Genomic DNA, 16090 nt, shown 5'->3' on the forward strand with positions numbered 1-16090 from the left:
CAACTTTGTTGGGTTACCACATAAGCCAGTACTGTTGGAATCAGGGAATGGACAAACACAAGTATATTCTTAGGAACTTAGAACTTTCATGGCCTTACCTTATCATTCTTTATTAGTACAAACAGTTCTTTTATAAAAAGAAGCAGAACATGCAGGTGACTTACAAGTTAGCAACTCAACTGTTGACCATCCCGTGACAAGGACACGGAGCAAACTGCTAAAATGACAGGAGTCTCTGCCAGGGTCATTCATAGTAAAACTTTATTGAACAGAAAATCCAGCAAAGGTTTTCACCTCTGCAAAGTTCCCCTTGGTTTAAAGTAAAGCACTGCATTTTAAAAAGCAATTATACATAAGTCTTTCCTAGAAAAGTCCTGCTAAAACATGTCTAGCAATTTCATTGATTATATAAAGTAGTACACTTAGTGTAATTTAAACATTCCAACAGGAATCAAATCGTACCAGCAGAACCATTTCTGCATCTATGATATCTATGTACAAACACACATGCAGACACACACATCTGAAAAGTTCCTCAGGCATAAACATGCGACACTAATGCCTTCTACTTACAATGCCTATGAAACTACATACAGTATATATTAAAGCTCTTCAGAGAATAAAGACATGAGAAGCCTTGGACATTTTTTGTTCATCAATTTGTATCTTGGCTTCACGTCTTAGTTTCTGCTTTTGCTTTATCACAAAAGCATATCCTCCTCCTTGTTGATTCTTAAATTCTGTGCCATTGCCATGTCCAGGTGAAGAAATCCAGCCGGAGTCAGATGATCCAGTCCATGCCTGTCGAAGCCTCCAGCAGCCAGAAAGCAAGCACCATTAGTTTGCTATGGCTGGGGGGCCTTCTGGAAGGAGAGAAGCAAAGAAAGTCTTGAAGACAAGCCAGGCTGTGCTCATAAATGAAGGGCTGGTCCGCTCGTCGTCTAGTACGTCTCTGTCTGGAGGGAGGCGGCTGGGGTCTTCGATTTCAGCATCAGAGCCTTCCTACAGCATTATAATGAAACACAGTGAGAAAGCCATTAGGACCATGACAAATGCCAAATAATGTAATAATGTTAGCAAAGGACAGAGTTAATCCTTGGTCTCATACTCAAGCAATCAGGCAGACAGGACCCAAGGGAATGGTGTCCAAGGCTAGATGGAGTTCTCAGGCCTCACAGCACAACTGCTGGTGACCTTCTCACAGTTTTGAAAATCCCCGGCAGTTAAGTATTAGAACAAATGAAGTAACTACATCTTCATTATTAAACTCATGAGTTAACCACTTCATTAAATATGGATATTCTGATTTTGGCAGTATTTTGAGTTAAGAAACTAAAAATGTTCTGTAAACAGATGCAAGGGTGACATTTATATTAAAAAAGAATATCCTTTAGGATTATGGATTAAACTATTCTACAAATCTAGGGAAATCCTCCAGGAAATCTGTTCTATGAGACATGCTTATCTTCCTAAGGTTTAATTCCAGTAACTATCCATTAGCAGTTTCCATGGTATAACACATCATTATAGGCCTCTGAATGCTCAAAATAGTTGAGTTTAAAAAACATTATTTACATTTGCCAAAATGCAAATTGCCAGAAGACTAAAATACCTGATGGATTTTATGGCATACTCAATGTGTTTTAAAAACAGCTACTGCTCAGGGTGCCTGGGTGGCTCAGTCAGTTAAACGTTTGACTCGTAGTTTCTGCTCAGGTCATAATCTCAGGGTTCTGGGATTGAGCCCCGTGCTGGGCTCTGCTCTCTGTGCAGGCAGTCTGCTTGAGAGTCTTTCTACCCTTCTCTCTCTCCCTACCCCCCACCTGCTTGCACGCATGCATGCTCTTGTTCACTCTCAAAATAAATCTTATAAAAAAACCAAAAACCAAAAACCTAGTGCTCTAAGAACAAATTTGAAAAAATCTTGAAACTTCAGCCTAAGGAAATGGTAAACTATGAGGCTAAATAAACGTTAAGGATTTGAGAGTCTGGCATTTCACACAAAGCTTGCTGGGTCCCCCGGAGCTCCTTACCTGTAAGTTGTTGTTGGGGTCCTGATTCACAGCTTCATGAGGACCATCGTTTGGGAAGTTCTGAACTGGCCTCTGTCTAAATGGAAACCACCCAACATGATGCCTTCAAAGGAAGCACATAAAAGTTCATCTTAGCTAATCACAGTGAAATTTGTACAAGAATTTAAGGGGCTTCTTGATTAGATAAGGTCCCCCTTGCTCTCCTCCTCTAATCACAGCAGTGCTCTCATTAAAAGCTCACAGGCCCATCTGCAGAGACTTCCTTCCTCACCATCTCCTAGACTTCCTCACCGGCCTATCAGCTTCTTCAGGGTCACTATGAGGACTGTTTCATTCAGCACTGCATGCCCCTCAACATTAACAGCACCCAGAATACAGTTTAAGTGCTCTTGCTGATCCCGAACTAAACTTCACACTTGCTGAACCCTGAGCAGGGGGTGAGGGAGGGATACATACACATATGCACACAGAGCTGGGATTATAATATCTAATAACCTACATAAAAAATAAGACCTAAATTTGGTCACAAATATGATTCTAGAGACTAAAAAACTTAAAAGTGTTGCTAAAATTTTATTTGGAAAATCCAATTAACTCTAAGTCTTATAGCAAATGTGATAAAATATTAACAATGATTAATTCTGGATATAAGAGTAATTATTATATTATTCAAATATTGTTCTCTTAAGATTTTTAAAACTAAAATAAAAATCCATTTTCACTCTATAGGAAAAATTTGTCAGTTATGACCACAAAGAAGACATATCACTCCAGGCGAGGGTTTCTCAGCTTTGGCACTCCTGACATATAGGGCCGGATATTTACTGTGGGGCTGTCCTGTGCATTCTAGGATGTCTAGCAGCAGGTCTGGCCTCTACCTACTAGATGCCAGGAGGACTGCCCCTCCAGCTTTGACAGTCCAAAGTGTCACATCCTAGGAGTACAAAATCATCCTGATTGAGAAGCACTACTCTGAGTCAAGGATAAAGCCAATGTCAGGTCTGTAAAGGTTCAGAGCTTTGCGTGGCCCTTGAGAGCTGTGCTGCTGTAAGTGCCTGACCTTTAGTCCTGGGAGGCAGCAACTACAGACTGATAAACTTTCAAAACAAATACAATTTTCCCTTTCATGGCTTAGAATGACCATATTATTGTGGTTCATGAGCCTGGCAGGGACCTTACCCAGAAGAAAACAGAACGTTCTTCTTGCATTAACATACAATTAATGTGTTCTCAGCAGTGCCCAATGAGGCTGTCAATTCTTTGCACTGAAGGTGCCAGAATAATATGCTATTAAATACACTTCCACAGGGACACCTGGGTGGCTCAGTCGGTTCAGCGTTCAACTCTTGATTTCATCTCAGGTCATGATCTCAGGGTCAGGAGATTGAGCCCTACATCGGGCTCTGCACTAGGCATGGAGCCTGCTTAAGACTCTCTCTCTGCCCCTCCTGCTCTCACTCTCTCCCTAAATACTAAATAAAATCTTAAAACAAAAACACACTCCCATAAATAATGACTACGACAGCTCAAAAAAAGAGAAAAATCTGTACTTGGTTTGAGCCACCATGCCGCACTAATCTGTAGTAAAGGGGAAAAAGGAAAGCAAAATCATCTGCTTACAAGTACATAACGACGGTGGCCCCCATGACCATGAGGAACCTGCTCAGGGAGGAGTAGAAGTAGAGGATACTGAGAAAAACGGAAAATGTGGCTGCTGAATAGGTCCAATCCAACCAATCTCGATTTATTTCATCATCTTCTTCCACAATAGGGCCACCTTGTGCATTCATCCGCAAATTTTGATTGGCCCCAGGATTAACCACCACTGGAGGAGCAGCGTTCTGATTGGCTGGCTGGTTCTCTGCTGGAAACTGGTTGTGAATAGGGGCTGGAGCAGGTGCAGAGACTACAGGTATCTCTTGTGCACTTGGTGAGGGGACAAAAGCCCCTGATGCAGCAGTGGCAGCTAAACTAAAATAAAATCAACAGAGGCAGATACTGTTGAGAGCAAAGCACTGTGAAGACTGTGCTTCTCATAGTCTTAGTTACAAAGGGTCTTTTACTGTTAAGAATTGTAAGTAGGTACATGAAAAACTTAGTGAAGAATTTCTTCACTATAATTGAATCTATAAATGTCTCTTCTGCTCCTGAGAGAGCCACATGGCAAATTTCATCTGTAGTTAAAAATATAAACCACAGAAGTATGGTACAGTAGCAAATTCAACTTTTCACAAAACCAAAGATACCTTGTATTAAAAAGGAAGTAATTGATTCTAAGTGAAGTCATCAAACTACGTACAGACACAAGCCCCCCCGAATTAATACACAAATTAGGTAGCAGTTAGGATGTATATTCTCCTCCACCCCCCGGACCAGACAGAGCAGGGTTCTGCACACAGACTGAGGATACCCTCCCCCATCCATCCCCAGTGTGGCTGCCCCCAGCAGGACAGGAAGGACTCACTATTGCATGTAGTACTGCCGGGCGTAGATCTGCTGGAACCAGGAGAGCTGCAGCCAACCATAGGTTGTGTAGCCCGAGAAACCAGGCCCCAGGCCTTGGAATGCTGGCTGGGCAGCTTCAGGTCTATGAAAGATTTTTTTAAAACACTCATTTTGACTTGGTTTAGTATGAATAAATGAAAGGTCTAAATTATAATTAGGACTTCAAAGAGAGAGGCTTTATGATAGTTGCAGGCAGATTACTTTGTGATGTCCTGTGTCATACCAGCATAGGAAGTGCTGACAGAGCCCTACCACCATGGTCCAGGTCCCAAAGGGGCACAAAGGTCACTGCGTCATTACTAGGATGTAGAAACCAGCTGGACCCTTTCAGGCTAGGTGGATCCTCACCCCCAGTCTCCATTTGCTGAGTGTCACTGCAGCTCTCAACCCACAGCTTATCCTTCAAAGAGCAGCTCTAAAAAGCCACATCTCTCTCAAAGCCTTTCCTAAAGAAAACTACCCCCTCTCCCGCCACCCGTTTCTCCCTACCCCTAAATCTGAGCTACACGGGGGTCAGAGTTATGTGCTTATGTGGCCTCACTCACATGTGCTTGCTGACACTGTGCCCTGTACAGGCTGGGCTGTTAGCTCACCAGATCCCCAAGAACCTTGTGGGGAGGGGGCATTCCCCTCCATTTCACAGAAGGGAGCCTGAATACAGCTCAGGGAAGACAAGGGATTTGCACAAAGTCACTGAGCTAAATAGCAGGGCTGGGTTTGAGACCTGTTTTGACACCAAAATCCTGTTTTTTAAACAGCCTAGGGCAGAGCCTAGGGTGTCATCTTTGGCTTTGTGTCCCTGACACAGTGAACTCCTTTGGCAGCAGTTCACAAAATTGAAACCAAAAGTACTGTGGAAAGATTGGGAACTGGTTATATAATCAGCTCTGCTGGTTACCTCCCAACCTTAAAGTTATGTGTATTGGCTGTTCAATAAATTATATGTTGAATAAAATCACTGTTTTTCGTTTTGTTCTAAGATTTATTCATCACAGAGCAAAAGAGAGAGACAGCACAAAAAGGGGGGAGCAGCAGGCAGGAGGAGGAACAGGCCCTCCTGAGCAGGGAGGCCAATGTGGGACCTCATCCCGGGACCCTGGGATCATGACCTGAGCTGAAGGCAGATGGCTGATCAACTGAGCCACCCAGGCATCCCTAAAATCGACAAGTTTTATCAAGGTAAAATTCATATACATATGGGCCACAAATTTCAAGTTGTATAGCTTGAATAAGGGAAGCAATTTTAAGTGTTTCTATCCAATTATCCAATCTATATGTGGATAGTCTTTTTTTAAGTCGGCTCCATGCCCAGCGTGGAGCCCAATATTGGGCTCAATCTCATGACCCTGAGATCAAGACCTGAGCTGAGATCAAGAGTTAAGACGCTCAACTGACTGACCTACCTATGTGCCCTTATGCTGACAATCTTTTAACCAAATTCCCTACCCAGAGTGTTTTTAAAATGGTATTCCAATCAAGTAAGTCTTGGTATGATATCGTTTTTGATCATTTAAAAATATTACAGCTCAAGGCAATGAGAGGATAACAAAGTGCTTTTGTAACTCTGATGAGGACATGCATTGTAGATAGTCAAGGTAACTAAGGTTTTACTCAAGTATGTAGGGGTGAACTGACATGATGTCTAGGAATTACTTTTAGACACTTCAGAAAGGAAAAAGCAAAGGAGGAGTAGATAAAACAAGCATAACAAAACTGTGATCACTGGGGCGCCTGGGTCGCTCAGTGGGTTAAGCCGCTGCCTTCGGCTCAGGTCAGATCTCAGGGTCCTGGGATCGAGTCCCGCATCAGGCTCTCTGCTCAGCAGGGAGCCTACTTCCTCCTCTCTCTCTCTCTGCCTGCCTCTCTGCCTACTTGTGATCTCTCTCTCTCTGTCAAATAAATAAATAAAATCTTTAAAAAAAAAAAAAAACTGATCATTATTATTGGGCTCAGGTGATGGCTGTGTGAAGATTCACTACTCCATTCCCTCTGCTTTTATATTTGAAATTTCTGTTACGGAGGAAAAAAAAAAAACAACTCATCATTCCTCAAATACCTGACTCTGTCAAAATGAAATATTAAAAACTACCAGGAAAAGGAAACCAGGGGAATTTAGGGGCTATACAATTCTAACTTGTAATTATTATTTTTTCTCCTAAGAACTTTTGTAAGAGGAGGTCCCAAGAGCTATGAAATCCAAACATCAGAGCATTTAATCACTCCTGACTTTTGCTCTAAAGAAAAGACCTTTTTGGGATGCCTGGGTGGCTCAGTTGGTTAAGTGGCTGCCTTCGGCTCAGGTCATGATCCTGGGATCAAGTCCCACATCTGGCTCCTTGCTCAGCAGGGAGCCTGCCTCTCCCTCTGCCTGCTGCTCCCCCTGCTTATACTCGGACAAGTAAACAAAATCTTAAAAACAAAAAGAAAAAAAAATGTCTAAAGAAAAGACCTTTTTTCTCCAGTACTGCCAACTCAGTCCTTGGCACAGCATTTCTCAAACAATCTTTTCATCTTTTGTCACTCTTTGTTATGATAGACAAAGCACAGAGCCACTCAGCAAAGCAGCTGTGAGATGCTTACACCAGCTGTTGTCTCTGAAGCAGAACTAAGTCCCAGTCATGAAGTCAGCACAATGCAAAGCACACCCATGTGGGAGGTGAAATACCTACATTTCGACATGTGGATCCCCATATACTTATATGTTCTTAAAAGGCTCTCTATATTAAGAAGAGTTATACATGAAAGTGAAGCCCTTAAAAAAACAAAATTTTGTACATTTTCAAGTTCTTGACTGTAACTATAAGCATACTTTATTCTTAAAATTGATGCAAATGATGCCCATCCACATAGTATAAACCTGGTTCTCTATTCTAATACTCACCTTGACATACTCTCCCAACCAGAGGGAGAAAGGTTCCGAAGAACCTCCCTCTGCCTTAAGCTATCACCTGAGGAATCCCCAGGATACTGTCCCTGATGGAGACCAGCAGGCTGCTCTGTGGATTCAGCGACCTAAGGAAGTGCAAGATCAATATTAGAACAAAGGATCTGATGCAACTGTCTGCAACCAAACTAAAAGGATTTTTTTGCTGTGAATGGCTTCTGTCCCTCACCCCACCTCTGAACTTAACAAAATTAAACAGATGCAGTGTTACATAAAAAAAATTCTGAAATTTGTCAATCCAATTTCAATCTATATTTTAAAAGTCCTTATTTTTTCCTAGAGTAACTATGCTGTAATTTCATTAAAATCTTCCAACGAGGGGCGCCTGGGTGGCTCAGTGGGTTAAGCCACTGCCTTCGGCTCAGGTCATGATCTCAGGGTCCTGGGATCGAGCCCCGCATGGGGCTCTCTGCTCAGCAGGGAGCCTGCTTCCCTCTCTCTGCCTGCCTCTCCGTCTACTTGTGATTTCTCTCTGTCAAATAAATAAAATCTTAAAAAAAAAAAAAAAAATCTTCCAACGAAGTTATCATTGGTCAGAAAGAATTCTGATAATGTTCTACAAATCTTACGGTGCTAAATTTACTAAATCAAGAAATAAAACCTGACCAACAAGATTTGTAAGTACAACCTAGCCAGCAACCTAAAGGAAAGAAATTTCCTATACTGTGTTCAGATGTTTCAGGAAACAGAGTCATAATCCTAATTTAGAATGTGTCATTACATTAGAATATCTTTACTATATATTCAATCAACACTGTGAAATAAAAAATAACTGATTTTGGCCATCAAACGTAAGTAAGTCTTTAGATATCACTTGATATTAGGAATTAGTGATTCTTTAGAAGAAGCTTATTATGTGCTAAAGTCAATAAAAACCCATTTTAGAGTGCCTTGTTGGATATACCGCTACTGAAGGTCAAATCATATCCCAGAAGATAGTGTAACGTAGAAGTCTACTTTCCACTGTACCACTAATGGTATAGTCTACTACTGTAGTAACAAACATACACTTGTACTGGTAAGTTTCTAATTCCTGATTCTTACTGGGGAGGAAACAAACTATTACTTGATAAAAGGCAATAAAATCTTAAGTTTTCTCCAACTCCCTTTATTTCTACCATGAGAGTCTGAATTGACAGAGACTGTCATAATCTTGAAAAAACAGACATACCTTTGCGCTGGTTTCTGACATTTTTGAAGGACCCTTCACACTGCACACCAAATGCAAAACATGCCGTTTTTCCTGCTAAAAATAATAAGGAGGTACCTTAGGACCTGAATTCGACCTGGTAAGCACTTAAAAAACGTTCAAAAGTTAAGGTGTAAATGATGTACCTTTGGAAGCAAGTCCTTGAGACACTGGTGATCCAACAACAGCTTCCCAGAATAAATCAACCTCTGGTCCTCTGGACGCTAGTCAGGGAAAGAAAGAGTAGCACAGGTCAGCATTTAGCTCCCACAAGTTCCCAAACACAGAAGAAACTTCTATACAAATAACTTGAATATGGGTCTTTTTTTCCCCCTAGAATCACAGGAAAGCATTTTTTCAAAAGTCTCAAAGACAAAGCTCTTCTTTAGAAAGTGGTGAACTTTGAATTTCTAACCTGCAAATAAATTTACGATGACAAATTTATCTCCAGTCCACAAAACCTATGGTGACCTATCTGACTTATAAATTCCCAAGGAAATTCTTTTCTGCCACTAAAAACACAGATTATAGAGAAAACACAAGTTGTAGAGAAAACTCAAAGTACTCCCAAGCAAGGTCAGCCTTCACCAAAATCACCTAGTATTGTCCTAAGATAACATAAAGCAATTCTAAACTAAGTTCTCAAAGAGACTTTTACCTGCAAATGCAGGTATAGAGGAGATGGTGTGTAGGTAGTACTTCTTACAACCCTGTGAGATTTAGTATCCCTGTTTGAAGGGAGGAAAAGTCTGAAACTGACTTGTCTAAGGTCATCTACTCCAGAAGAGTTAAAGATTCCAACCTCTCTTCTCCTTCCCAGTGATTTCAAAACCACAGGGACCCTCCACACTTTTCATACAAATCTCACTTTTAAAATCTATTTTTAATTCCTTTAAAAATCATACTTAAAACTAATAGCCTCAAATGATATATACCAAAGCCAGTACACTGGAGATCATCAACCAATGCCAAAAAAAACTACTATGCAAAATTTGGAATAAAGCTGTTCCTGCCAAGTAGCTGGAGATTATGAACTGCTTAAAACAATCAAAACAATAATTGCATCTACTTATCTGTATAAAATAAGGACTTTTTGACACTATGCACCTCAAACTACAGAACCTAATCGGATATTGTGTTCACCACTGTTCTGATTGACTTTACAGGTAATGCTACACACATAATTTTGTAAAATGTTACCTCAGAGGCGGGGTCCTCCATTACATTAAAAAGTTCCACACTAGTAAAGGTTTGAAAACCATAGCTGCCTGTGGTTTTTAATTAATTTATTTTTGTTAAATGTTTATTTATTTGACAGAGATCACAAGTAGGCAGAGAGGCAGGCAGAGGGAGGGGAAGCAGGCTCCCTGCCTAGCAGAGAGCCTAATGTGGGGCTCGTTCGAGGACCCTGAGATCATGACACGAACTGAAGGCAGAGGCTTAACCCACTGAGCCACCCAGGCGCTCTTGTGGTTTTCCTTCTAAAGGCCTGAAATGACATTCTATGTCTTCACTCAGAAGGCTGATTTGAAAAAATTAAATATGTTATACAACTATATGAAAGCATATAACAACTATACATGAAAGTACACAAACTATATAAAAGTAAGATTTCTCAGCTTAGAAACCAAATGATGAGTGCTCTCCTGCCATAATTTTTAAGCACAAATTTACACACCTGAGGTGTCTTTTCTTTGGGTCTTCAGACTTACTAATAGGAGTGATGTTTGTCACCCAAGGAAGCCCTTAAGGGAAGCTCTCCTCCAAAACACTGCCTTTACCAAATGATGCCACTAGCGACGACTACACCTACGTACCTAAGAGCCATTCTCACAGCAACACGGCCACCTAGTTTCTCGGAAGCAGCTGCGGTGAAACTACCAACAGTCCCAAGTGGTATGCTAAAGGAATGAAAGCTTATTAAGTAAATAAGCAAAATTCAAAAGAACTCAGAAGGAAAATACTTCTACCTTCCGTACTGAACAAGAAGGAACAAAAAGAACCTAACCCCTAAGCTACGACACACAGCAACTTTTCAGATAAGGAGGAACAGTTCCACAGTCTTTTTCGGCCCAATGTCTCCTCCTGCCTGAGGGAGAATTACACTTGTGGGCAGTAAGGCACACTGCTGACACTTACATAATATCAGAGTAGAAAGTAAATACAGGAAGGATGCAGCCGCCTCCATCACGTGGTGGGGACGGAGGGCGGTGCTAAGGGTGATGTTGACAGATGTGTCCACCAAAACAAAGCGAGGAAGTCTGTAATTGAGGGGCCAAAGTCCTAACACCCAGGCTCAGGGAGGTTCTTTGCTGCCTGCTTCCCCTTCCAGAACACTCTACCCAGAAAGCGCGCCGGGCTCCTCCCCGGGACTCAGCAAAGACTACGCAGTCCGGCGCGGCAGGGAGGGGCCCAGGGCGGAAGGTGGACAGGGAGGGGGAAAGCCACGTCTCGCTCCTGGGTGTGGGACCTTAACCACCCGCCCGGGGCCGGCCCCTGCCTCCTCCGCTCCACACTGCGACGCGGCATTCAGAAAATCCACTTCATCCAGTGGATGGAATCCTAATGCGGAACGCCTAGTTGCACTGTCCTTTCGGGGAAACTGAGGCTGGGTGGGTGCAATGACTCACCCAAGGTCAAAGTGCTGTCTCAGCGGCTTGGCTAAGGCCGGAAGCCAGACCTAGGGGTCGGGGCAGTGGCCTGGGAGGTGGGCTGGAGGGGGGCAGTCTTAGGGCCGGGACCACGAGAGGCGAGGTGACAGGGGAAGGCGGCCCGTCGGGAAGGCGGAGCGATGGCGGCCCAGGACGTGGAAGTGACGACCATTGGGCCCGGCGGCGCGGCGCCTACCCCGGCAGAGCGGCGCCTACCCCGGCAGAGCAGGGCAAGACCCCAGCCCTGGGGAAGTGACCTGGTGAGGAACAGCCCGTTTGGGGAGGGATGGCGAAGCGAGAAGCTGTCAGGGAAGGGGTGGCGGACGCGAGGCGGGCCGAGGGGATGACAGCCGGGGCGGGAGGCGGTGGCCGCGGAAGTCGGGGGCCCCTCTCACCGGGCGCTCGGGGTAGACGCGGCTCAGGTGGGCCTTCAGGCGGCCCACGCTCCAGCTGCGGTCGCCGCTCAGCTCCAAGTCGCGGTGGCGCTGGTTGGGGCTCTTCACCAGGAGCGTGACGGGCTCAGGCTCGGGTTCGGGGTCGACCTCCATGTCGGCTGTGCTGTGGGTTCCGAAGAGCTCCGAGATGCCAGGCAAGCGGCGTCACTGCCGCCCACAAACTCTGCAACGACAGTTCGCGTTTCTGGGGCGCGCGCCCCCGCCTCAGGCTCCTTTTATAGGCACCTCGCGCCTGGGCTCTGCGGCGAGAACACTCTGTGGCCGCCGCCCATTGGCTGAGGCGGAGGTCACGGCCCTAACGTGGCCCAATCGGCGCCGGGATCCGTGGCGGAGGGCGGGCCGAGCACGTGGTCGCGGGCTGATGCAACCCGTCGCCCTTGCGTCACCCGGAGTCCCGGCTGCGGCCCCGGAACCCGGGTTCGGCGGCCATGTTTGGGTGCGCTGCTGCTCGTTGGGGCCCTGAGGCCCTGAGGGAGCTGGGGTGCGCCCTAACGCGGGTTGCTACAGGCGCCTCGAGGAGGGTCAGGCCGGAAGACCCCCGGCCTGGCGGCTTCTGCAAATTGTGCCCTCACAAAGCAGCTCTCCCCGCCCCTTTTGACACCACGCGGCAGGGTGCACTTCTCCTTTCCCTTCCCCGTGGGCGGCCCAGGACGTCAGGCCCCACAGCCTGCCCTACGGTGGTGACCTCCCATGCCTACACCGACCCCAGCCCAAAGAACAGCTCGGTGGACTCCGTTTGCGAATACACCCGGAAGGTCGGCCTTCGCAGGGCAAGGAAGAAATGGGGCGGGTTCCTCCTGGGGCGAAGGACAGAGGCTTCCCACCGGCTGTTGCCACTTCATCTGTGGCCTCAGACGTGAACGTTGCACCCTCAAGTATGGGGCATCACCTTTATGACTGGCAAACGAACCACACAGTCCAGCTTAGGCTGGGAGATCCTCACAAAGGGCTTCACTTTATAGGATGCTGACCCGTACTTTCAACTGGGGCTGAGACCAGGAGGGGAAGGTTCTCAGTTCTCTAAAAGGTATCTCTGATGTAGAAAATCTTATTCCCTCCCCTCTGTAGGAAGGAGGAAAAAAAAAAAAAAAAGACATGAAAAACAAAACTGATATTGTGCAGGCTCCATCCTTGGCCCAATCCTGCTGGGACATTTGTTTATCCAGGTGTCAGGAGCTTGGCAAGGGCAAGGGCAGGAGGCTAAGGGGAGGAGCCTGGTCTGGTTAGTGGGTGTAGTACTGCAAACTGGGTGGCTTGAAGGACAGAAATGGATTATCTCAGTTCTGGAGGCTAGAAGTCTGACATCAAAGTGTTGGGCAGGGTTTGTTCCTTCTGGAGGCTTTGAGAGAGACCTGTTCAATACCACTCTCTTAGCTTCTGGTAGTTGGCCTGGATCTTTGGAGTTCTGGGGTGCGTAGCTGCATCATTCCATCTCTGCCTTCACCGTCACGATCACGATGTGCACATGCCTTCACATCATTTTCCCCCCATGCATGTCCATCTCTGTGTGCCAATCCCCCCCACCCAAAACCTTAAAAAAAAAAAAGATTTTTATTTATTTAGGAGAGACAGTGCACAAGCAGAAGGTGGGGCACACGAGGGGAGGGAGAGAGAGAATCTCAAGCCGACTCCACCTGCCCAGTGTAGAACCTAAGCAGGGTAGGGGGCTCAATCCCATGTGCCTGAGATCATGATCTGAGCCAAAATCGAGAGTGATATGCTCCACTGACTGAGCCACCGGGGCACCCCCACCCCACCCTTTTTATAAGGACACCAAGTCATGCTGGGTTAGGGTCTATCCTGCTGACTTCATCTTAGTCTGATCATGTGCAAAGACCACATTTCCAAATACAGTCCCATTCACAGGTACTGGGGGTCAGGATTTCAACATCTTTTTACACATTCAATCCATACCATCCTTAATGTAACACAGAACTAGGGTGGCTTCTTTTTCAGCAGTCTTTATGTTAAGAAGTGGGGTGGAGGGCTTTAGACAGAAATTGTCCCCATGCCCAGCTTTCAGTGATTGGATTTTGTCTGCTGAGGGGGGGCTCTGTCGCTTTTCATCGGGGCTGGTTCCACAGGTGTGGGACCTGTGCAGTCACATGGAACTCCACTCTTGGTTTAATGCTCTGCTGTTACCATCTGAAATTCTTAATAAATTTTGAAAAAGAAGGTTTGCGTTTTCATTGGTCCTCACAAATGAGGTAGCTGGTCCTGCTTTCATAAATAAGATGGAAGAAAATGACTGATTATGATCTGGTGGTCTTGGAACTAGCTAGAAGCTGGCCAGTGGGGCCAGGCCTATTAAAACAAGCAGAAGCCTTAAAGGAGGCAGCCAGGCAGGAGATAATGGCTTTATTGGGAAATTAAGTATGCCCCATGGCGTGGTTTCCTCTAGCTCATGGTGACAAGCATCAAGACACTTTAAGATAGCTCATCCACTTCCAATAATAAGAAAGTAAAGGGGTTGTGTTTTTTTCCTTAGGGAAGAGGCAATCTAATTTCTGTGAGTCCATTTTATCTCCCAGTAAGAGCTCCTTTTAAAGGACGCTGGTGATTCTGCATATTTAGAAAAAACATTAAATTCAAGTCCACAAACATGCCAGGAATAGATTTTATTTATTTATTTGACAGAGAGAGATCACACGTAGGCAGAGAGACAGGCAGAGAGAGAGAGGAGGAAGCAGGCTCCCTGCTGAGCAGAGAGCCCGACGTGGGACTCGATCCGAGGACTCTGGGATCATGACCTGAGCCGAAGGCAGCAGCTTAACCCACTGAGCCACCCAGGCGCCCCCATGCCAGGAATAGAAAGGTAAACATGGAGTAACCCTATTCTCAGTAACCTCACAAAGATAATGGTGGGTGATAAGACAATACAAAAATACAGAAATAGAGAACAACCCAGAAGTCTCCCACATTTCTGAAGGACTTGTGATTACACTGAGGGATTCCATAGCACCAGGAGAAGAGGGGGTAGTCAGAAAAAAAGTTGGTGGAAACGGTGGAATCTGAGCTGAACTTTGAAGGATGTGTGGGATTGAAATAACAATAATAATGTCAGCAATTACTGATTAGGTCCAACAGGATGACTGTGTACAGAATTGATATGGACAAGTATAAGTCAGTGATTAAACTCATGGTCCCAGAGCCCGACTGCCTGTTTTCAAACCTAGCTTTTGCCCCTTGAGTGCTATGTGACCCTAAGCAAGTTACTTAACTTCTCTGTGCCTAATTTTCCTCTTCTGCAAAATAGGAAGAATCACAGTATATATTTCACAGGGTTGTTCTGAGGGTTACACGATAGAACATTGCTGAAGGTCTTGGGACAGATCCAGACAGGATGTGCTCCATAAATGTTAGCCATGTGCTTGATAAATGTTAGCCATTCATATTTAGCAAACCGAAACCAGTCCAGTCCAGTGGTTCCTGAACCTAACTATGAAACAAAGTCACCCAAGGCACTCTTTTTTAAAGTAAAGTTCCTTGGGCACCCAGGTGGCACAGTAAGTTAAGCATCTGACTCTCGATTTTTGGCTTAGGTCATGATCTCAGGGTTGTGAGACTGAGCCCCATGTTGGGCTCTATGCTGGGCATGGAACCTGTTTGAGATTCTCTCTCTCTTCCTCTCCCCCTGCCTCCCTCTCTCAAAAAAAGGAAAAAAAAAAAAAAAGCAAAGATCCCTGCAACACCAACACCGAGTAGTGGCAAAGATATGGAGCAACCAGAACTCTCCTACATGGCTGATAGGAGTATAAAAATGGCACAGCCCTTTTGGAAATCGGTCTGGCAGTTTCTCATAGAGTTAAACACACACCTGTCTACAATCTAGCCATTACCATCACAGGGATTTACCCAAAAGAAATGAAGGGCTTGGGGCACCTGGGTGGCTCAGTGGGTTAAGCCTCTGCCTTTGGCTCAGGTCATGATCTTAGGGTCCTGGGATCGAGCCCCATATCGGGTTCTCTGCTCGGCGGGGAGCCTGCTTCCCTCCCTCTCTCTCTGCCTGCCTCTCTGCCTACTTGTGATCTCTATCAAATAAATAAATAAAATCTTTAAAAAAAAAAAAAAAGAAAGAAAGAAATGAAGAAATGAAAGGGCTTGCACAAGAATGTTCATGGCAGCTTTATTCATAATAGCACCAAGCACTGGGAATGGCCAGTTGTCCATCACCAGGAGATTGGATGAGAAAGCTACAGAACACCCTTACAATGGCATATTACTCAGTAATTAAAAAAAAGAACCAACTCCTAATACATACAGCAGCATGAATGAATGTCAAAACCATGCCAAGTGAAAGAAACAGGCAAAAA

At 45.0% G+C, this 16090-nt stretch overlaps 1 protein-coding gene across 2 annotated transcripts; it reads right to left on the reverse strand.

Moving 5' to 3' along the window:
- Positions 1–239: 239 nt before the first annotated feature.
- On the reverse strand, positions 240–11998 carry HERPUD1 (homocysteine inducible ER protein with ubiquitin like domain 1). Of its 2 annotated transcripts, none has more exons than XM_059151973.1 (8): positions 11718–11998; positions 8818–8895; positions 8654–8725; positions 7420–7550; positions 4498–4620; positions 3654–4004; positions 2034–2136; positions 240–1002 (listed from the first exon to the last, which is right to left on the reverse strand). In XM_059151973.1, exons 1-8 carry the CDS (start codon positions 11868–11870, stop codon positions 838–840), a joined length of 1176 nt encoding a protein of 391 aa, XP_059007956.1. In that variant the 5' UTR covers positions 11871–11998; the 3' UTR covers positions 240–837. The 2 variants fall into 2 exon arrangements, with proteins under 2 accessions (XP_059007956.1, XP_059007955.1); XM_059151972.1 differs by having other exon boundaries at positions 8654–8728.
- Positions 11999–16090: the final 4092 nt, after the last annotated feature.

This window comes from Mustela lutreola, chromosome 16 (genome assembly GCF_030435805.1).
Source record: "Mustela lutreola isolate mMusLut2 chromosome 16, mMusLut2.pri, whole genome shotgun sequence".
NCBI classification, from domain to species: domain Eukaryota; kingdom Metazoa; phylum Chordata; class Mammalia; order Carnivora; family Mustelidae; genus Mustela; species Mustela lutreola.

Bases quoted from the DNA above. Each gene is read 5' to 3' on its own strand.
- HERPUD1 (XM_059151972.1), bottom strand. From the start codon at position 11,870: ATGGAGGTCGACCCCGAACCCGAGCCTGAGCCCGTCACGCTCCTGGTG. The intron at 8,896-11,717 runs GTGAGAGGGGCC...TTCCCTGACTAG, and splicing joins GCGTCTACCCCGAGCGCCCG to CGTCCAGAGGACCAGAGGTT. The intron at 8,729-8,817 runs GTACATCATTTA...TATTATTTTTAG, and splicing joins TCAAGGACTTGCTTCCAAAG to CAGGAAAAACGGCATGTTTT.